General features: G+C 38.7%; 1 protein-coding gene across 5 annotated transcripts in view; it reads left to right on the forward strand.

Moving 5' to 3' along the window:
* LOC144309426 (gamma-taxilin-like) overlaps positions 1 to 22,399 on the forward strand; it is a 65,007-nt gene that overhangs the window by 30,174 nt on the left and 12,434 nt on the right. For all 5 annotated transcript variants that reach the window (XM_077890481.1, XM_077890482.1, XM_077890483.1 and 2 more), the window contains 3 exons: positions 1,487 to 1,578; positions 19,434 to 19,604; positions 21,316 to 21,510. In XM_077890481.1, the coding sequence (XP_077746607.1) occupies positions 1,487 to 1,578; positions 19,434 to 19,604; positions 21,316 to 21,510 (458 nt within the window). The remainder of the gene's footprint in view (positions 1 to 1,486; positions 1,579 to 19,433; positions 19,605 to 21,315; positions 21,511 to 22,399) is intronic.

Below are 22,399 nucleotides of genomic sequence, written 5' to 3' on the forward strand. Positions count from 1 at the left end.
TCCAAAGGTTTTAGAGAGTTCGGTTTCGGTTTTCATTTTCATTGAGGAAAGTATCTTTTGAAGTCAGTCTGTTCCTCCTTCCTACCTCCTTGCATAGCAGTTTGCAAAGTATAACACCTATTAAATTTTTCTTCTAATCTTAAAATGAAATATCCTCCACAGAAAGAGTGGACAGTGTAGAAAATAAAATGCCCCCACCCCCCGCCTGCCCAGGGAAAGAAAGAGAGATTATCATTTACTCTGAAGCACGTTTGCCCCCACTTATGTCAGTCATCTCCTTCTGCCTGCCAGAGTTCTTAAAGTATTCTTTAAAAAAAATAAAAATAAAAATAAAACTCTTCTCTCCAAGGGAAGAATTAATGTTTTGACTTCATTTCTTTGGCCCTAAACTTTAACACCACGAATATGCTTGGTAAATCACCTGAAAAGAATCATAACCAAAACTGGTATTTAGAAAGTTGCTAGTCACAATGCATTATATACATTTTAGGTGTTTTGTCCTTGGCCAGCATAGATGTTTTGAAAACATTCCTACCCTTTGTAAAGTGTTTTATCTTGGAATTAGCAGTTAAGTAAGAGGTTTTAAACTCTTGTGCTTACTGTTTAAGTGCCAAATAGCTAATCTCTGGTAGTTTTGGTAAACCGAAGAAATTTAAAGGTACTGGGGAGACTCCTCTTAACAATTTCTCTGTTTTACTGGTAATCTGTATCAATGTACAGTCTATGTCATAATCTGGACATTGGAACATGAATATTATGTAGAAGTTACAGATTGGATTAATAATTTTTCCCCCTAATGTGAACTGGTGCAGCCACTCTGGGAAACTGTGTGGAGTTTCCTCAAAGAGTTAAAAATAGATCTACCCTATGACCCAGCAATTGCACTGCTGGGATTTACCCCAAAGATACAGATGCAGTGAAACGCCGGGACACCTGCACCCCAATGTTTATAGCAGCAATGTCCACAGTAGCCACACTGTGGAAGGATCCTCGGTGTCCATCGAAAGATGAATGGATATAGAAGATATGGTCTATGTATACAATGGAATATTACTCAGCCATTAGAAATGACCAATACCCACCATTTGCTTCAACGTGGATGGAACTGGAGGGTATTATGCTGAGTGAAATAAGTCAATCAGAGAAGGACAAACATTATATGGTCTCATTCATTTGGGGAATGTAAAAAATAGTGAAAGGGAATAAAGGGGAAAGGAGAAAAAAAATGAGTGGGAATATCAGAAAGGGAGACAAAACATGAGAGGCTCCTAACTCTGGGAAATGAACTAGGGGTGGTGGAAGGGGAGGTGAGCAGGGGGTGGGGGTAAATGGGTGACGGGGGTCACTGAGGGGGGCACTTGATGGGATGAACACTGGTTGTTATTCTACTTGTTGGCAAATTGAACACCAATAAAAAATAAATTTATAAATAATAATAATAATAATTTTTCACCCTGGTACTTTTTTTTCTTTTATTGGTTATCAGGAAAAGAAGTGTTAGTATTGATGCAAGCCTTAAACACTCTTTCAACTCCAGAGGAAAAGCTGGCAGCTCTCTGTAAGAAATACGCTGATCTTGTGAGTATTAAGGGCACAAAGCCTATGTAAAATATAGCAAAATTTGTTATTAAAGCACTATCATATATCAACATATTACTATGTTTTCTGAATAACAAACTCTTAAGTATTGAGCTGGAACAAGTATAGTTACTGTTCCTTCAGATAGTTCACATATATCCTGCTTATTAGCATTTTGGCATCTTCTGAAATTGTGAGAGGCAGGAACCACTGAGCATCAGTGAAAGGTCTAGAAATTGTCCAGATGCAAAGCAATCAGAGTTGTTGGTGCTGGCCTCAGGAAAGGAATGGGCTGCTTCCATCAGGTAGGGAAGTCAGTCTATAATGGTACACTGACATGATGAAAATAAAATGAGTAATGGTAGAAAAAGAAAGATGGAGAAAGGCATGAAATTCACATGGAAAAGTGGCAGAATGGTTGTATTTGGCCTGGTGATGTGACATCAGCAGCAAGTCTGAAGCATTAGGGAAGAAAGAGCAAACTGACTAGCAGAGTGGTCTAGGGCAGTCCTTCTCAAATTTATATAAATCACCAGGGAATATTGATTGTTAATAATGATTCAGGAGATGTTAAGATTCATTTTATAGTAGATCTGAGGCAGGAGTGGGTGAGATGGCTACAGTATCATATTCTAACAAATTCCCAGTTGATGGCCAAAGCGCTGGGCCCAGGAACCAGGCTTGGAGAAACATGAATCAAGTGGGATTTTACTTAGGAGGACATGATAAATGTAGAGCTTTAGAATATAGTCAGTCTTACTATTATCAACTTAAAATAATCTGGTACACATACATAGATGTGTGATGATATATGCCAACCTCTTGGTAACCAAAAACCAGAAATCTGTAGTAGATACCCAAAAGATACTGAGAAAAGAAGGTAAGCATACGACTTAAGAAACTCATCAAGTCACCAAAGTAGAGAGTAACAGAGGAGAAAAGAATGCAGTAACTATAAAATAGCCAGAGAGCAATTAACAAATGGCACTTAGAACATACGTATCAATAATTACTTGAAATGTAAGTGGACTGAGTTATTTAATCAAAAAAATAGGGATTAAATGGATTAAAGAATAAGGAAACAAGAGCCATCTATATGCTGCATATATTAAAGTCATAAGATTTTCACAAGACATAAGGATGCAGAGACCAAAAGTGAAGAGATGGGAAAAGGCATTCTATGCAAATGAAAGCCAAAGGAAATTTGGGGTAGCTATAGTCAAACCAGACAAAGTGGCCTTTAAAATAAAAAGCAGAGACAAAAAGCACTTTGTAATGAAAAATCCAACAAGCGGATGTAACATTTAAAAATAATCAGTGTACCCAATATAGAGATCCCAAATATATAAAACAAACATTAACAGACCTAAAGGCTGTTAGGAATACTGTAACAGTAAGGGGCTTTCATACCCTGTTTACATCAATGGACAAATTATCCACACAAAAAAAAATCAGTAAGGGAATATTGGCCTTAAACAGCACAGTAAAACGAATGGACTTAAAAGTGATATACAGAATGTTCCATTCTAAAACGAATAGACATTCACTTAAAATGCTCATGACGTGTTCTCCAGAATAGATCACATTAGGCCGCTTCAGTACACTTAACAAGATTGAAACCCTTCCAAGCATCCCTACCAAACAACTAGAAATCAGAACAAAAGAGGGAAGTTGTTAATATCTGGAAGTTAAATAACATGCTGAACAGTGGGTCAGTAAAGTAATTAAAGGAAACTGTTTTAAAATGTTGAGGCAAATGATGTTGGAAATACATCATACCAGATTATGCATGGCAAAAGCAGTTCTCAGGTTCATAGCCATTTGTGCTACCACAAAAACATGAAAAATCTCACCCAACCAACCTACATTTATATCTCAAAGAACTAAAAAAAACAACAAAGCCCAAAGTTAGAAGGAATACATAAAAATGATAAAGATCAGTGTGGAAACAAATGAAAAAGAAACCAAAAAGCAATGGAAAAGATCAATGAAACTAAGCTGGTTATTTGAAAAGGTAACGAAATTGACAAATCTTCAGCTAGGCTTTGCAAGAAAAAAATAGAGATGGCTCCAGTAAATAAAATGAGAACTGCGAGAGGAGACCTTGGAAGTGATAGCACAGAAATACAGTTGTCAATTCCAGTTGCCTGTAAGAAACCAATTCCTAGGCTTTCTCTTTGAGCCATGCTACCAGAATAATCTTGGGTCCTGACTGTAAGGGAAAGACCATGGTGCCTATGACTAGGGGAATTAGGTGTTGGGGGATGGATGATGATGCCTTTCCTTCTCCCCTCTGACCCCCACCAAACAAACAGAACTTCTGTAGTCATCTTTGATTCTTACCACATGAAGTGCAAACTTCAGAATTTATATCCATATCTAGGGGATCCCTGGGTGGCACAGCGGTTTGGCGCCTGGCTTTGGCCCAGGGCGAGATCCTGGAGACCCGGGATCGAATCCCACATCGGGCTACCCGTGCATGGAGCCCGCTTCTCCCTCTGCCTGTGTCTCTGCCTCTCTCTCTCTCCCCCTCTCTCTCTGTCACTATCATAAATAAATAAATTTAAAAAATGTATATTTCCATATCTAAATTTTTCCCAAGGACCTTATCCCTTTTGGTCTTCCCCTGTTTTTCTGTCTTCTTTTAAAAACGTATGTTTCCAAAGGTTTGAGACAAATCTAGCTGTCATGCTATTTTTTGTCTTTTTTGTTGTTGTCTTGAATCAACTTTCCTGGTCCCCAACTCTCTCACTCACTGAAGCTTTTGCACTGACTCACATCGATGCATCGTACCCTGACTCCTCTCTCTTTTTCTAGAATTTTATTTATTTATTCATGAGAGATAGAGAGACGCAGAGACACAGGCAGAAAGAGAGGCAGAGAGAGAGAGAGGCAGGCTCCATGCAGGGAGCCTGATGTTGGTCTCGATACCAGGTTTCCAGGATCACACCCTGGGCCGAAGGCAGGCGCCAAACCACTGAGCCACCCAGGCATCCCCTGACTCCTCAATCCTGGTGCTTCCTCACTGTGGATGGCCCATATCAAACTCCAGCCCCATTCTCTTGTTTCTGTGCTGTTTTTTTGTGCTAAAATTTACATAACATTAAATGTACCATAATAACCACTGTCAAGCAATGTGTTTCAGTGGTATTAAGTGTATTCATGTTGCGGTGAACCATCAACTCTTTCCATCTCTAGAAACAAACCAAAACTCTATTTATTGCTTATTAAATGATAAATCATACTTCTTCTCTCCCTCAGCTTCCCGTAACTGCAATTCTGCTTCCTAGCTCTATGATTTTGACTACTTGAGGTGACTCATTTAAGTAGTATCATACAGTATTTGTCGTTTTGTACCTGTTTATATTATGTATCATGTCTCAGAGTTCATCCATCTCGCAGCATGTATCAGAGCTTCATTCGTTTCTAGTGGAGTAAGATTCCATTGCATATGTGTGTGTGTGTGTGTGTGTGTGTGTGTCTCACATTATGTTCATCCATTCATCCTTTGATGGACATTGTTTTGTCTATACCTTTTGGTTGTCTTGAATAATGCCTCTATGAATATAGCTATATAAATAATCTGTTCATGCTTGCTTTCAATTATATTGTATTCATACCCAGAACTTGAATTTGTGGATTATATAGTAATTCTGTGTCTACCCCAGTGGCTTGTAGCAAGCCAATCATGCTCAGTGATTCCAGTTTCTCCACATCCTTGCCAGCTTTTGCTGTCTTCTCTTTCTCCGATAAAATCTACGTAAGGGGGGCAAAATGATATCTCACTGCAATTTTGCTAGCATTTGTGGAGTGATGAGTAATTTTGAACATCTCTTACTTGCTTATGGTGATGTGTGTGTTTTTTCTGGAGAAAAGTCTACTCAAATCTTTTGCCTGTTTTCTAACCGAGTTATTTTGTTAATGTGTTTCAGAAACTGTCTATAAACTGTGAATATCACTCTCTTGTGATACGTAACTTACATATATTTATTTTTGGTCTCTGAGTTGCCTTTTTTCTTCCTTAATGGTGTCTCCTGATGTACATTTTTTAATTTCCATAAGTCAGTTATTTTTCCTTTCTTCCCTGTCTTTGTCAGGTCCAGGAATCATTGTCAAATGTAATGTAATGAACTTTTCTCCCAGTTTTCTAGTAAAGTATTACAGTTTTAGGTGTTATAAGTCTTTGATCCATTATTTTTTCTTTGTAGGAGAGATTTGGGATACAATATCTAGGTTTTGGGGTGTTTTTTAAATAGTTTTCTTTCTTTTTTTTTGAGTAGTTACATTAGTTTCAGGTGTACAGTACAGTGATTAGGCAAGTCTAAACTGTGCTATTCTCCTATAAGAATGGCTGCCATCTGTCACATTACTTCGCTATTACAATATCATGGACTCTGACTTCTGTTCTTGAGACTTACTCATTCCGTAATTGGAAACCTGTTACCTCCCCTTCCCATTACACATTTTGCCCATCCTCCCACTTGGCCTCTGGCAGCCGAGGGTTTGTTCCCTGCTCTAATGGATCTAATTCTGCTTTTTGTTTGTTTTAAGTTCAATTTATGAGTGATATTGGATGGTATTTGCCTTTCTCAGTCTGACTTATTTCAATTAGCATTACATCCTGTAGGTGCTACTATGTTGGTGCAAAATGGCATAATCTTTTCCTATGGCTGTGTATATTCCATTGTTCATTACACTTTTTTAAAAAATTTTTATTTATTTATGATAGTCACACAGAGAGAGAGAGAGAGAGGCAGAGACATAGGCAGAGGGAGAAGCAGGCTCCATGCATCGGGAGCCTGACGTGGGATTCGATCCCGGGTCTCCAGGATCGTGCCCTGGAGGCAGGCACTAAACCACTGCGCCACCCAGGGATCCCTTTTTTCTTTTTATTGGAGTGGGATTTGCCAAAATACAGTATAACACCCAATATTCCTCAAGTGCTCCCATCAATGCCTGTCATTCAGTCACCCGACCCCGAATGCAGCTCCCATTGCACTTTCCCGTGTTCATTTCCCTCAGGAGTCTCTCAAGGTTTATCGCCTGTTCTGATTTTTCCCACTCATTTTTCTCTCCTTTCCCATATAATCCATTTCACTATTTTTTATATTCCCCATAGGAGTGGAACCATATAATGTTTCTCCTAATCTGATTGACTTATTCACTTAGCATATTACCCTTCAGTTCCATCCACTTTGTTGAAGCACATGGTGGGTATTTGTTATTTCTAATGGCTGAGTAATATTCCATTGTATATATATACCCATCTTATTTATCCATTCACTTCTCAGTGGGCACTGATGCTCCTTCCACAGTTTGGCTATTGTGGACATTGCTGCTATAAACATCGGGTGCAGGTGTCCTGCCATTACACTGCATCTGTATCTTTGGGGTAAATCCCCAGCAGTGCAATTGCTGGGTTGTAGGGTAGCTCTATTTTTATTTTATTTTATTTTTTATTTTTATTTTTCTATGTTTTTTTATTTATGTATTTTTTAATAAATTTATTTTTTATTGGTGTTCAATTTGTCAACATACAGAATAACACCCAGTGCTCATCCCATCAAGTGCCCACTTTAGTGCCTGCCACCCAGTCACCCCCACCCCTCGCCCACCTCCCCTTCCACCACCCCTAGTTCGTTTCCCAGTATTTTCCCATTGAGAATGATATTTGCTGTGAGCTTTTTGTAGATGGCTTCTAAGATGCTGAGGAATGTTCCCTCTATCCCTACACTCTATAGAGTTTTGATCAGGAATGGATGTTGTGTTTTGTCAAATGCTTTTCTGCATCTATGGAGACAGTCATATGGTTCTTGTTTTTCTCTTGTTGATATGATCTATCACGTTGATTGTTTTATGAATGTTGAACCAGCCTTACATCCCGGGGATAAATCCCACTTGGCCATGGTGAATGATCTTCTTAGTGTATTGTTGGATACTATTGGCTAGGATCTTGTTGAGAATTTTGTATCCACATTCATCAGGGATCTGTTCGTCTATAATTCTCATTTCTGGTGAGGTCTTTGTCTGGCTTAAGCATTAAGGTGATGCTGGCCTCATAAAATGTCTGGCTTAGGAATTAAGGTGATGCTGGCCTCATAAAACGAGTTTGGAAGTATTCTGTCCCTTTTTATCTTTTGGAACAGCTTTAGTAGAATAGGTATGGTTTCTTCTTTAAACGTTTTATAGAATTCCCCTGGGAAGCCATCAGGCCCTGGTCTTTTGTGTCTTGGGAAGTTTTGATGACTGCTTCAGTTTCCTCCCTGGTTATTGGCCTGCTTAGGTTTTCTGTTTCTTCCTGTTCCAGTTTTGGTAATTTGTGGTTCCAGAAATGCATCCATTTCCTCTAGATTGCCTACTGTATAAGCATATGGTTGCTCATAATATGTTTTTGAAATCGTTTGTATTTCCTTGAATTGGTTGTGATCTCTTCTCTTTCATTCGTGAGTTTATTAGTTTGAGTCTTTTTTTAAGTAAGTCTGGCTAACAGTTTATCTTATTAATTCTTTCAAGTAACCAACTCCTGGTTTTGTTGAATTGTTCTACACTTCTGGTCTCTGTTTCATTGAGTTCTGCTCGAATTTTTATTATCCCTCTTCTTCTGCTTGGTGTAGTTTTTATTTGCTATTTTTATCTCCAGTTCCTTTAGGTGGGAGGTTTGCTTGTGTATTTGAGGTTTTTTCCAATTTTTTGAGGGACACTTGTTTTGCAATGTATTTCCCTCTTAGGACTGCTTTTGCTGTATCCCAAAGATTATATGAGTCTTTTAAATTCTTCTCTAATTTCCTCATTGTCTCATTCTCTTTTAGTAGGATGCTCTTTAACCTCCACATGTTCGAGTTTCTTCCAAATTTCTTCTTGTGATTGAGTTCTAGTTTCAAAGCATTGTGGTCTGAACAAATGCAGGAGACCTAATCTGTGACCAAGTACGTGGTCTGTTTCGGAGAAAGTTGCACGTACATTTGAATGTACGTGTATTCAGTTGCATTCAGATGGAAAGTTCTGTATATATCTGTGAAATCCATATGGTCAAGTATTATTGTTTAAAGCCCTTGATTCTTTGCTGATGTTGGCTTAGAAGATCTACCATTGGCAGAAAGTGCCATACTAAAGTCTCCTGTATTAGTGTATTATCTAAGTATGTCTTTGCTTTGGTTATTAATTGATTGATACACTTGGCAGCTTTCACATTAGGGGCATAAATATTCATGATTGTGAGGTCTTCTTGTTGGATAGATAGACCCGTTAAGTATGATAAAGTATCCCTCTTCATCTCTTACTACAGTCTTTGGGATAAACTTTATCTGGCATGAGGATTGCCACCCCAGCTTTCTTTTGAGGACAATTTGAATGGTAAATGGTTCTTCACCCTCTCCTTTTTAGGCTTTAGGTGTCCTTAGGTCTAAAATGAGCCCTTGGGATCCCTGGATGACTCAGCAGTTTAGTGCTTGCCTTAGACCCAGGGCGTGATCCTGGAGACCCTGGATGGAGTCCCACATCAGGCTCCCTGCATGGAGCCTGCTTCTCCCTCTGCCTGTGTCTCTGCCTCTCTCTGTCTCTCATGAATAAATAAATAAAATCTTAAAAAAAAAAAACAGTCTCTGTGCACAACAAACAGATGTATCTTGCTTTTTTATCCATTCTGAAACCCTCTGTCTTTTGATGGGATCATTTAGTATTCACGTTCAGAGTAACTATTGAAAGATACGAATTTAGTGTCATCATAATGCCTATTCAGTCTCTGTTTTTGTGGATTATGTCTTTCGGCTTCCTCTTTCCTTTACAGAGTCCCCCTTAATATTTCTCCCAGAGCTGTTTTGGTGGTCACAGATTCTTTCAGTTTCTGCCTATCTTGGAAGCTCTTTATCTCTCCTCCTATTCTGAATGAGAGCCTTGCTGGTTAAAGTGTTCTTGACTGCATGTTCTTCTTATTTAGTACCCTGTATATATCATGCCAGCCCTTACTGGCCTGCCAGTTCTCTGTAGAGAAGTCTGCTATTAATGTAATATTTCCTCCATAAAAGTTAAGAATCTTTTGTCTCTCACTGCTTTAAGGATTTGCTCCTTATCTCTGGAATTTGCAAGTTTCACTATTAAATGTCATGGTATTGAAGGTTTTTATTGATTTGGGAGGGGGGGTTCTTTATCTCCTGGATCTAAATGCCTGTTTTCCTGCCCTAGTTAGGGAAGTTCTCAGCTATGATTTGTTCAAATATGCTTTCTGACCCTCTGGCCCTCTTGGCGCATTCTGGAACCCCAGTTATACGTAGATTTTTCTTTCTGAGGCTATCGTTTATTTTCCTTAGCCTTTCATCGTGGTCTTTTAATGATTTTTCTCTTTTTTCCTTAGCTTCTTTCCTTCTTTCCTCAGCCATCAACTTGTCTTCTATGACACTCACTCTTTCTTCCACCTCATTAACCCTCCTCGTTAGGACCTCCAGTTTGGATTGCATCTCATTTAATTGATTTTTTTTTATTTCAGCCCGATTATTATTTTTTAAAGATTTTATTTATTCAGGGATCCCTGGGTGGCGCAGCGGTTTAGCGCCTGTCTTTGGCCCAGGGCGCGAACCTGGGGACCTGGGATCAAATCCCACGTCGGGTTCCCGGTGCATGGAGCCTGCTTCTCCCTCTGCCTATGTCTCTGCCTGCCTCTCTCTCTCTCTGTGACTATCATAAATAAATAAATAAGCAAATAAATAATTTTTTAAAAAGTTTAAAAAGATTTTATTTATTAGAGACAGAGAGAGAGAGAGAGATTGGCATAGGGAAGAGAAGCAGACTCCCTGCTGGGAGCCTGATGTGGGACTTGATCCTGGGTTTCCAGGATCATGCCCCTGGCCAAAGGCGGCAGTAAACCACTGAGCCACCGGGGCTGGTCTATTTCAGCCTGATTTGGTCGAAATTCTGCAGTCTTGAAGAATTTCTCTTGATGCCTTTCTGCTTTTTTTCCAGAGCCAGGAGTAGCTTCATAATTGTTCTTCTGAGTTGGCTTTCTGACATCGAATTGTAATCTGTATTCTGTAACTCTGTGGCAGAGAGTACCGTTTCTGATTGTTTCTTTTGTGGTGAATTCTTCCTTTTAGTCATTTTGCTCAGTGCAGTGGTTGTATGAGCAGGCTGAGTCAGGAATGTCAACCATGACCTAAGTAAATTTCAGAACCTAGATGATTTTGAAGAGGTCAGAGAGAAAATGAAAACAAAGATCAGATCAAATAAAAGGACCCTAAAGTGAAAAACAAATTTTAAAACAAAGTAGTATAAAATACAAGGTCAAGAATCCCAAAGAAAAAAAGAAAAAAAAAGAGGAAAAAAAAGCAAAAGTAAAGAGGGGGGAAAAAAAGAGAAGAAAATGAAAGTGGGAGGGGACTGGGAGATGGTGGTGGTGAAGAAGTTTACTGGAGGGAGAATGTAGTCTACCTGAGAGGTCATTCTAAAGGGTGATCCTCTATGGTTTTGAGTGTATTAAGTTCTGTATGTTAGAAGATGCTCAGTCAAAAGTATATAAACCAGCAATACTTGGAGAAAGCCCCTCTCTTTTTGTGGTTTTATGGTTTCAGGCCTGACATTTAGGTTTTTAGTTCATTTTCTGTTTACTTTTGCGTATAGTGTTAAGAAAGCTGCCCAGTTTTATTCTTTGGCTTCTTGCTGTCCAGTTTTTCCTGAACCATTTGTTGAAGACATCGCTTTTTTCCCATTGTAAGTTCTTGGCCCATGTCAGAGATTAGTTGACTGTATAGTTTGTGGTACATTTCATGGTTTTCTTTTCTGTTCCAATGATCTGTGCATCTTGTTTTGTGCCAGCACCATAATGTTCTGAGTACTGCAATTTTGCACTGTCTTCAGATCTGGTATTGTGGTCCTTCCAGTTTCATTAACTCTATTAATATTTCTTTGGCTATTCAGGGTCTTTTATGTTTCCATATAAATTTTAGTATTATTTGCTCTAGTTCTGTGAAACATGCTATTGCTATTTTCATAGGGATTGCGTTAAATGTGTAGATTGCTTTGGATACTCTGCACATTTTACCAGTATAGTTTGAATTCATGAACATGGAAAATCTTTCCATTTGTTTATGTCATTCTCAATTCTGTCACTGTCTATCATAGAATAGAGATGTTTCACCTCTGTAGTTAACCTTATTCACAGCGTTATTTTATTTATTTAATTTTTTGGTACAGTTGTAAATGATATACATTCCTTTAATTTCTCTTTCTGCTGCTTTGCTCTTAAAGTATAGAAACATTACCTATTCCTGGGCATTAATTTTGTATCCTACCACTTTGCTGAATTAGTTTATTACCCATAGTGGTTTTTGGGGGTTTTTTTTGGTGGATTCTTTAGGATTTTCTGTGTCATCTACAAATAGTGACAGTTTAATTTCATTCTTTTTCATGTGGATATTATTTCTCCATCATCTTTTGTTGAAGAGACAGATTTTCCCCATTGGATGGTCATCTTGAACCTTGTTAAAAATCATTTCTATGCTCTTTATTCCATTGGATCTACATGTTTGTTTTTATTCCAGTACCATGGTATTTTGACTACTAGAGCTTTGTGGAAGTTTTTAATAAAGTCAGGAAGGGGTGAGACAGTCAGCTCTTCTTTCTCAGTATTTGGATGTTCTTGTCACTTGAGATTCCACATGATTTTAGGATGGATTCTTGTTTTTTGCCAAACAACAACAATAAAATACCATTGGTAGGTGCACTGGTGAAGAATGTGTATTCTGCTTTTGGGTGGGATGTCTGGTATATGTCTGTATAACCTTTTTATTTTTATTTTTTTAAAGATTTATTTATTTATTTATTTATTTATTTATTTATTTATTTATTTATTTATTTATGATAGAGAGAGAGAGAGGCAGAGACACAGGAGGAGGGAAGAGCAGGCTCCATGCCGGGAGCCCGACGTGGGACTCGATCCCCGGGTCTCCAGGATCGCGCCCTGGGCCAAAGGCAGGCGCTAAACCGCTGAGCCACCCAGGGATCCCCTGTATAACCTTTTTAAATCCATAGAGTGATTTTCTCTTTGGATGATCTTCATGTCTCAGTGGAGTTTGCTTTGAAGTCTATTTTGTCTGAAAGAAGCATAGGTGTTTTTTAGTTTCCATTTTCAGGTGCTATTTTTTTCATCCTTTTACTTTTGGTCTTGTGCATTCTTAAAATTGAAATGAGGCTTTTGTAGGCAGCAAATAGCTAGTTATGTCTTGTTTTATAAAATCCATTCGGCCACTCTGTGTCTTTCAATTAGAGAATTTAGTCCATGTGTATGTACTCAGTGCTGTTTTGTTAGTAGTATTTTTGCTGTTAATGAATTGCTTTGTTCCTTTCACTCTTGCCTATATTCCTTTGTGATTTGATGGCATTCTTAGGTGTTAACGCTTAGAGTCTTGTCTCTTTATGTTCAGGTACTGTGGGTGTTTGCTTTGTGGTTACTGTGAGGCTTACATAAAACAACTTCTATTTGTTAAGTCTGTTTTGGGTTGGTAACAACCTAAGTTTGAACTCATTTTTATACTCCACATTTTAATTCCCTCCCAGTGTTCTGTTTTTGTCAGTTTACATGTTTTGTATTCATTTATAAACTTTTGTAGTTACGGTTGTTTTTAATTATTTTATCCTTTAGTTTTCATACTAGCTTTATAAGTGGATTAACCCACCACCATCTATAGATTAGATTATTCTAAATTTTGCTGTATATTTATACTTACCAGTATTATTTCTAGTTTCATACATTTTCCAGGTACTAATTTGTGCCTTTGCATTCAGCTTAAAGTAGTAATTTTTTTCTAAAACTTTTCTTTTAATGTTGCTCTAGTGGTGATGAATGTCTTTAATTTTTCTTGCCTGGAAAAAAATAAAAAAAACAAACCTTGTTAAATCTGGAGGGCAGTTTTTCCAGTTTAATAGTTTCTGGGTGTTAGTTTCTTTTTTTTCTTTTCTCTTTCATCACTTTGAATATATTGTTGAGCTACTTCCTTCTGGCCTACAAGCAGTTTCTCCTGGTCATTTTATGAGGATTCCCTTGTACCCAATGCAGTATTGTTTTTTTTTTTTTTTCTCATATTGCTTTTAGACTTCCTCCTTGTCTTTACTTTTGACAGTTTTAATTAAATGTAGATTAATGTGGCTATCTTTGACCTGATATTTGGAATGCTCTAGACTTTCCATATCTGGATGTTTGTATCTTTTTTTTTTTTTTTTTTTATGATAGGCACACAGTGAGAGAGAGGCAGAGACACAGGCAGAGGGAGAAGCAGGCTCCATGCACCGGGAGCCTGACGTGGGATTCGATCCCGGATCTCCAGGATCGCGCCCTGGGCCAAAGGCAGGCGCCAAACCAGTGCGCCACCCAGGGATCCCTGGATGTTTGTATTCTTTCTCTGGATCGAGAAGTTCTTTGCTATCGTTTCTTCAAATATGTTTTCTGCCCCTTTCTCTGAGTCTTCCCCTTTTGGGACCTTTACCGTATGAAAGTCGGTATGGGTGGTATGCGTTAAGTCCCTGAAAGCTGTTTTTAATTTTCTTTCCTGGGCAGCCCCGGTGGCGCAGTGGTTTAGCGCCGCCTGCAGCCCGGGGTGTGATCCTGGGGACCCGGGATCGAGTCCCATATCGGGCTCCCTGCATGGAGCCTGCTTCTCCCTCTGCCTGTGTCTCTGCCTCTTTTCTCGCTCTCTCTGAATGAATGAATAAATAAATCTTTAAAAAATAATAATAATAATAATTTTCTTTCCTTTTTGCTGTTCTGATCAGGTGAGTACCTCTACCTTGTCTTTAGCTCACTGATTCTTTTTTTGGTGCTTCATCTAATCTGCTGCTCCACCTTCTCTGGTCTGTTTTACAGTTCTGTTATTGTATATTCTTCAACTCAGTTACTTCTGTTTGATTCATTTTTTGGTATTTTCTATCTCTCTTGTAATTTGCACTTTGTTCATCCATTCTTCTTCCAGGCTTGGTGAGTATCCTTATGACTGTTCATTTGAACTCCCTTATGTCATTTATCTCGGTGTCAGTACAGTTTTTATCTGAGGTTTTTGCCTTGTTCTTAATTCTGGAACATATTTCCTTATCTTTTTTTCATTTTGCTTAACTTTCTGCATGTATTTCTATGTATTAGATGAAACAGCCACCCATCTTAGTTCTGAAGCAGTGGCCTCGTATAGGTAATAAACCTCATCACTTAACGGTGTCTGCTTTAGCTCATCTGTTTTTTTTTTTTTTTTTTTTTTTTTTATGTATGATAGTCACAGAGAGAGAGAGAGAGAGGCAGAGACACAGGCAGAGGGAGAAGCAGGCTCCATGCACCGGAAGCCTGACGTGGGATTCGATCCCGGGTCTCCAGGATCACGCCCTGGGCCAAAGGCAGGCGCTAAACCGCTGCGCCACCCAGGGATCCCTAGCTCATCTGTTTTTATTCCAATAATAAACTGCAGTGATTGTTCTCACAGCCTACTTTATTTTTGGTTGATCTCAGTAGTTGAGAGTGTATCAGTCTCCCGAAAGGTGTGGTCATCACTGAGATTCAGGCTGATTGTAAGCCATATGCTCAGGTAGCAGAATTCAAAGTGTGCAGATACCCTCTTTTAGAGGAAGACTTGAGGATGGGCATTGTTTCTGCTCTCTGTGCATTGAGCCTTTGGGAAATAGACAGTTAAGAATGTTTTTTCATTGTTCTTGTCCTATGAACCTATGAACAGAAACCCCGCTGGCCAGCAGAGCCAAACACTCAAAGGATATATTGTCTTGGCAGCAACAGTGGTATTAGACACAAAATCAGTGGTGTTAGACATATTCAGCATCTCCTTTCTTGAAAACATTTTAATAATCTGGGGCATGGTAGAAGTAGAGAGTGAAAATGGAGCCTGCTGTCCTGCCTGGTATGGAGGATTGTAGTTGGCCCCTTGATGAGTGTTTGATAAGAAGCCTGCCCCCTGAAGATATGCTCTTTCACAGAAGGTCTGGGTTGCATTTCAGGCTATTGTCTCTTCACTGTAAATTGTGTGTGGGGGTAGCAAGCATGAATGTCTCTCCGTTTGTAGAAGTCCTTTGGGACTATAAGGATAATCGTTGGCCACCAGAGCCAGGCATTCAAGGAGTTCCCCCTAGGGAACAGTCATAAAAAAACAAGGTACAAGAAGCGAAGACGGACACAAGTATATGTACATACTCCTCTCTGGGAGATACTACCAGCACTCTGGACTGTGGTAAACTTCCTTCAGCTCTTTTTTATCTGGGAATGTCTTAATATTTTGAAGGACAGTTCTGTTAGACAAAGGATTCTCAGGTGGGGGTTTGTCTACCTCCCCCACCTTCCCAGTATATCAACTCTTTGAAGGCCACTGACTTGTGGCTTCTGCTGAGAAATTAGCTGATAAGTTTATTATGAAGGTTCCTTTCATTTGTGATGAGTCATTTTCCTTTTTGCTTCTTTCAAGATTTTGTCTTTGGCACTGGACAGCTTTTATCACAATGTGCCTTAATGTGGGTATCTGTTTATCCCTCTTTGGAGTTCAGTTGGCTTTTTGGTATTTGTATCTTGTGTCAAATTTGGGAAATTTGGGGCCATTATTTCTTCAGATAACCTCTCTGCCCTGCTTTGCTCCCCCCGTACCCCCACAGTGATTCCCACAGTGCCAGTGCATCTGTTGGTCCACTTGATGGTGTCCCACAGATCTCTTAGGTTCTCAGAGGTTTCCTTTTTTTTTTTTTTCCTTACTGTTGAGGTTGATAATTTCCCATTGTCCTATCTTCTAGTTGATTGTCAGTTTTGCACTTTTCAATTCCAGATTTGATTTTTTGTTTTTGTTCATTTGTTCTGTTTTGTTTTGGGTGGGTTTGTTTGTTTTGTTTTGCTTTTGGTTCCTTTCTGTGCTAATTTTTTGCTGATTCCTTTCCATTTTATTTCCATTGTTTTTCTAACTTCCTCCACATCATCCTTTAGTAGCTCTTTGGACAGATAAGTAGAATTATTTTAAAGTCTTGGGTTTAAAAAATTTTAAAGTCTATCATCTGATGTTCCTCAGAGACAGTTTCTGCTGAGTTATCTTTTTCCTTTGACTTTGCTATACTTCCTAGTTCAATGTATGCATTATGATTTGTTGAAAACTGGATATTTGAATCTCATAGCATAGTAGCTTGAATATTAGATTATCTCCCTTTACCTAGGCTTGTTTTTTTTGCTTTGCCTTGTTTCACTATTGTTATAGAGTATTTGTCAGAGATTAGTGTGAGATGCAAGCTTAAGGTCTTCCTCCATTGCCTTTGATTTTAGGCTTATATGAGTGACCTCCTAAATTTCCCCAGATATGTGGTTGTTTTTGAAATATCTGCCTCCCCAAAGAAGAAAAGGGGTTAAATGAAGGGAGTGAATAATAAAATAGGTTCTGTTTTCTCAAATCCCATGCATGTCACTTCACATGAAAGAAGACAGGTGCAACAATGGTGGCCATGCTCCGTGTGCACCTTCATGATCAGATGTGTTAATCAGAAGTCAGAACACGTCATTAATATTTGAAGGAGTGAGTCCCCACTGCTTCCCCTGGCTTCTGTAAGCCACTGCAGGAACATTAGATTGTGTACCTGCCTGTCATGGGGTTGTGGAGTGAAGAATGAGTGCTGCTCCAACACTGTTGGCTTAAGTGAGCCAAAATAACCATAGTTTACTGGCCAGTCATGCCCTTGGAGGATGCAAGACTCTGCATAGACTGCAGTGTTCTGAAATAATGTTATCACATAGATTTTGCCCACACAGTTGTAGGAGTGGAGACAGAATCCTAACTGTGTCTACTCTGTAGTCTTCCTTGATGTCACTTCAGCTTCTTGTCTTTGATTGTCTTTCTCTGTCCTCTTTGGTCACCTTGTTTACAGAGGACCTCCAAAGTCACAAGTAGAGCTGCTCCATTCAGATTATAACCACCAGCATACTTACTGAAGGATTCCTGCTACATCTGTTCTCTCTGTAATCACTGCAGCAACCAGTACGTTGACCGTGTGCCTTCTCACTGCCTGTACCAGCTTCTGTCTTTATGCGTGTTTTTTCCCTTGGATTTCACACATAAAATTCACTTCTTTTGGAAATACACTTTTCCACCCTTATCCATCCATTTCACCTTTCTGGCAGAATCCCAGCTCTGGGAATCCAAAAATACGACTAGGCAGATGAAAGCACAAGTAGGTCTTCGTTTCTGTGTGGTGATTTTTGTTATCTCTCTCTACAATCACTACACTATTATAAAAACTCCACATACTAGATACCTTTTTCATTAACTATATAAACTCTCAAGTTCTTTCTACCTGTCTCCTTCTCAGTAGACTTCATGAAATTATTTGCAACTTTGCCTTTTATTTCCTTTTTTATATATAAATTTTTTATTGGTGTTCAGTTTGCCAACATGTAGAATAGCACCCAGTGCTCATCCCATCGAGTGCCTCCCTCAGTGCCCGTCACCCCCACCCCCGCCCACCTCCCCTTCTACCCCTCCCCCTCGTTCATTTACCAGTTACGAGTCTCTCATGTTCTGTCTCCCTTTCTGATATTTCCCACTCATTTTTTCTCCTTTCCCCTTTATTCCCTTTCACTATTGTTTATATTCCCCAAATGTATGAGACCATATAATGTTTGTCCTTCTCCGATTGACTTATTTCACTCAGCATAATACCCTCCAGTTCCATCCACGTCGAAGCAAATGGTGGGTATTTGTCATTTCTAATAGCTGAGTAATATTCCATTGTATATTCCTTAGATGAAAGAGAAGCCATTAGACAGCTAGTATCTCCATATCAACTCTCTAAGTTAATTACAACTTTGTCCAGCTTCTGGGATCTTTTTTGATCTTTTTTTCTTTGTTTATGCTTATTAGATTGATGTCTACTACCTCCTCAGTTCAGTGTACTATGCCATCATTGGTACAATAGGGCAGTCATTTTTGAGCTGCACCACCACTAGTTGCTTATTACTATTACCATTAAAGAGCTCAATTTTAGTAAGCATAATAGTGTGCTTACTCATCTTCTAGTATATGAGCAGTGGGTAAGCAAGAGGTTGGATTACAGGTAATTCCTGCAGAACCTATAGCCAGTTTAAATATGCTGTACTCATAGACTGTAGTAAGATTCAAAAGCAGGATTATTCTTTTCCCACAGGAATTTCATTGAAAGTATTTTTAGTACCTGTAAACACATTGCCTTAAGAGTGTGTGTGTGTTTGTTTTAAAGATTTATTTGTTTATTTACTTATTTGAGAGAGAGAGAGTGAGCCAGTGTGTGAGCATGTGTGCAGAAGGGGAGAGGGAAAGAATCTCAAGCAGACTTCCTGCTGACAAGGCTCCACCCCATGACCCATGAGATACACCTGAGCTGAACCCCAAAGTCAGAGCTTAACTGACTGAACCACTTAGGTGCCCCACCCCTAAGAGTGTTTGATAAATATCCTGGATAAATCACCTTTGCTCTTGAAATGTTTGATTGTCAGTGTTTTTTCTTCATGAAAGCTTTATTGAAGAGTCAGCAAGACTCATTTGATTTGCTCTTAGTCTATAATTTTCTTCTTGTCTCCCATAACAAGCTGCTTATTTGTTTCAGTAAAGTAGTTTTTATATGTTCTTGTAGAAAAGCAAAACCATATGGTGTACATTCATAAGTTTTCCTAAAAGATCCATTTTTGGTTTTCATTAGAAAAAAAAATTGACATTGGTATTGGTTTTTCCTCACACACTACATTATTTGCATACTCCTTACTATCTTAACTGAATAGGAGAGTAGTAGAACATGCTCCATGACAGTATTTCCAGTTCTGCCAACTGTAATTCAGAGGTTCTCACTTTTTAAATGTATAAAGTGCTTATTAATTTTAGTTGGAGGAAAACAGGAATGTTCAGAAGCAAATGAAGATTCTACAGAAGAAACAAGCCCAGATCGTTAAAGAGAAAGTTCACTTGCAGAGTGAACACAGCAAGGCTATCTTGGCAAGAAGCAAACTGGAGTCTCTTTGCAGGGAACTTCAGCGTCACAATAAGAGCTTAAAGGTTAGTTGGTTCATTTTTCTGTTTTTCGGGAGATTAGGGTAATTTTATAACCCCTACATATCCATTTGAAGTAAATCCTTATTTCACTTGGCTGTAGTGGAACTTGTTTGTAATAATGGCTTCTGTTCATACTCCCAGGTACACTTACTATGGTAAGTTAGGTTCCTGAGCAGAGGGTTTTGTGGGCTCCCTCAAGGACTTACTATCTTGCTTGCATGTTTATTCATTTTTGTCTGGGTTAATGCTGTATGTGAGGCCACTATAAGTCTATGACTCACTCTCTATCCAACTCCTGGTTTCAGCGTGAAGGAAGAGCTCTGTAGTATAGCTTAGACTTGATCACAGGGAATCTAGATAATATTGATGTTTAAGTGCACAGCTCCCTTGCTTATTAGGAAGCTCAAGGTTGTGAGATATTAATGTACTTGATTACCACATTCTTCTTAGCTGAGAAATGAGATGCTTAGCTGACATGAAGAGACTGGTAGCTATAGACTTGAATCAAAATTAGTTTAGGAAGGAAAACCGGTTGCAGAGCCATACAATGGATGCTCATTGACTGGTCTGCCCGAGTACTCTCTGCCAATCTTCAGCTCTTCAGTTGCTAAATACTGCAGAATAGCACTTACACGTAAGCTGATTTCATTTACGTGTATATGTAAAAAGTGTGTAGAAATATATGTAGTCCTGTATATCAATTAATAATCCTATATGTAGGATATGCATAGATAAACTTACATCTATAGAGATATATATAGAGAGAGCGTTATTTGATTATTTATATATAAAAAGATTGTGTATGCATGTGTATATTTACATATATACACACATGACTTTATACATAAAGTATAGAGTTTATACAAGAAGGAAGAGGAAACAGGTATCAACATTAGTGTAAACCAGGGAAGAAGGAAAAAGAAGAGAGACTCTAGAAAGAATCTGCAGTCTATAATGGGAATGTGGCTGCTTTTAGCTAATAGTAGCTAAGCAGGTATGAATGGGATAGGATTTTGATTAGGCAGGATCTCTAATCACCTGTGCCACAGCAGATGGCCAACAGCCTGAAATTTACGACATAAAATGAATGATCATGTGGTGTGAGGCTCTCCCGCCACCGTACCCCCACCCCCTGCCTCCCTTAGAAGCCTTAAGTTTGGATTTAATGAAAGTGGATTTTTTTGTCCTTATACCAAATTAACAGTTTGACTAGACTGATAATTGTTTAGGTAAAGGTCTTTTGTGCTTGTATCCTAGAATAAGCGGAAAGTGAGCTTTTAAAATAAAGATTCCATTTTTCCCTTGACATCTAGGAAATGGAAGGTATGACTCAGAAAGTGGGTTGCTAGATGAGACATCTCTTTTCAGACTGATCTAGGATGATGCCCTGCCAAAGCAATGAGGAGAATAGTTGGGAAAATAATGAGGAAGAATCTGTTTGGAGAAGCTCTTTCCTTGCACTTTGGGAAGTAAGGTCTCCATAGGTCAGCAAACACTTGTTCTGTAACAGGGCAATTACTTTTACTCTGGTTATCTACATAGGAAATATGTTTGCTTTTAAATGAGAGTTTTCTGGTCCAGGAGAAGGAATTTCAGATGAGCAGCAATACCTAGGGTGGGATTACATGAACCCATATAGCAGTAACATGTTCTTTGAACACTATATATATAAGCTTATACTATATCAGTAACATAAATTATTTTGGATAATAAGGAAGAAAATGTGCAGCAGGCACAAGAAGAGGAAGAACATCGTAAAGAAGCAACCACACGTTTCCAATTTACTTTAAATGAAATCCAAGCACAGCTGGAACAGCATGACATATACAATGCCAAACTCCGCCAGGAGAACACTGAACTGGGAGAGAAGCTGAAGAAACTTCTTGAACAGTATGCACTGAGAGAAGAGGTAAACATGTTTTGTTTATTTAGACAGCATGTTGTTATTATGAAAAACTTTCCACCATTCATTCCTAAAGACTCTTGTCATGGGACAATATTTTAAAACTTTTGTGTACTCTACCAACCAGTCAGGCATTCATTAGGAAATGAATGGAAAGTATTAGGCCCAGTGTGAACTAAAGGACTAGGTGGTGACCCAGGTGTCTGTAGATTTGGAAATGTAAGATACTTCTTTGTTTTGTTTTGTTTTGTTTTGTTTTTAGATTTATTTATTTATTCATGAGAGAGAGGCAGAGACACAGGCAGAGGGAGAAGCAGGCTTTCCTGTGGGGAGCTTGATGCGGGACCCGATCCTGGGACCCTGGGATCACGCCCTGAGCCACCCAGGCATCCCTGTGAGATACTTTCTGCAAGACATGTTGAGTGGCACTTGTTTTCCATGTGATACTGGAAGATTGTGATTTTAACATACAGAATGTTTTTCCTATGTCCAGTCCTAACAGTGAATCAGCATTTGGTCTTCCAGTGTTGAATATCTCAGACTTCCATGGTAATCCATCATAAATCTATGACAATACAATGTATAGTACCATTGCATTCTACCTACCATACCATATGTTCAAATCATATTACATGTAAGTCTTATTTGTTTTAGATATTATAGAATTATCTCTCGTGTGTCCCCTTTTTTTTGGGAAATGGGGCCAGAATATAATTTAATAATCTAAAACTATTTTCAAAGATGCATCTGGTGCACTCCCCAAAACTTAAATTACTCATTGTACTTTTTGGGAGGAAAAAAAACCTTCTTTTATCAGAATACCAGTCATCTTGGTTGTCACACACAGTAAGTTAATTTACACAAATGATGTATACCTGCACAATTGCAGTTAATT

This window comes from Canis aureus, chromosome Y, assembly GCF_053574225.1.
Source record: "Canis aureus isolate CA01 chromosome Y, VMU_Caureus_v.1.0, whole genome shotgun sequence".
In the NCBI taxonomy this organism is placed as follows: Eukaryota; Metazoa; Chordata; class Mammalia; order Carnivora; family Canidae; genus Canis; species Canis aureus.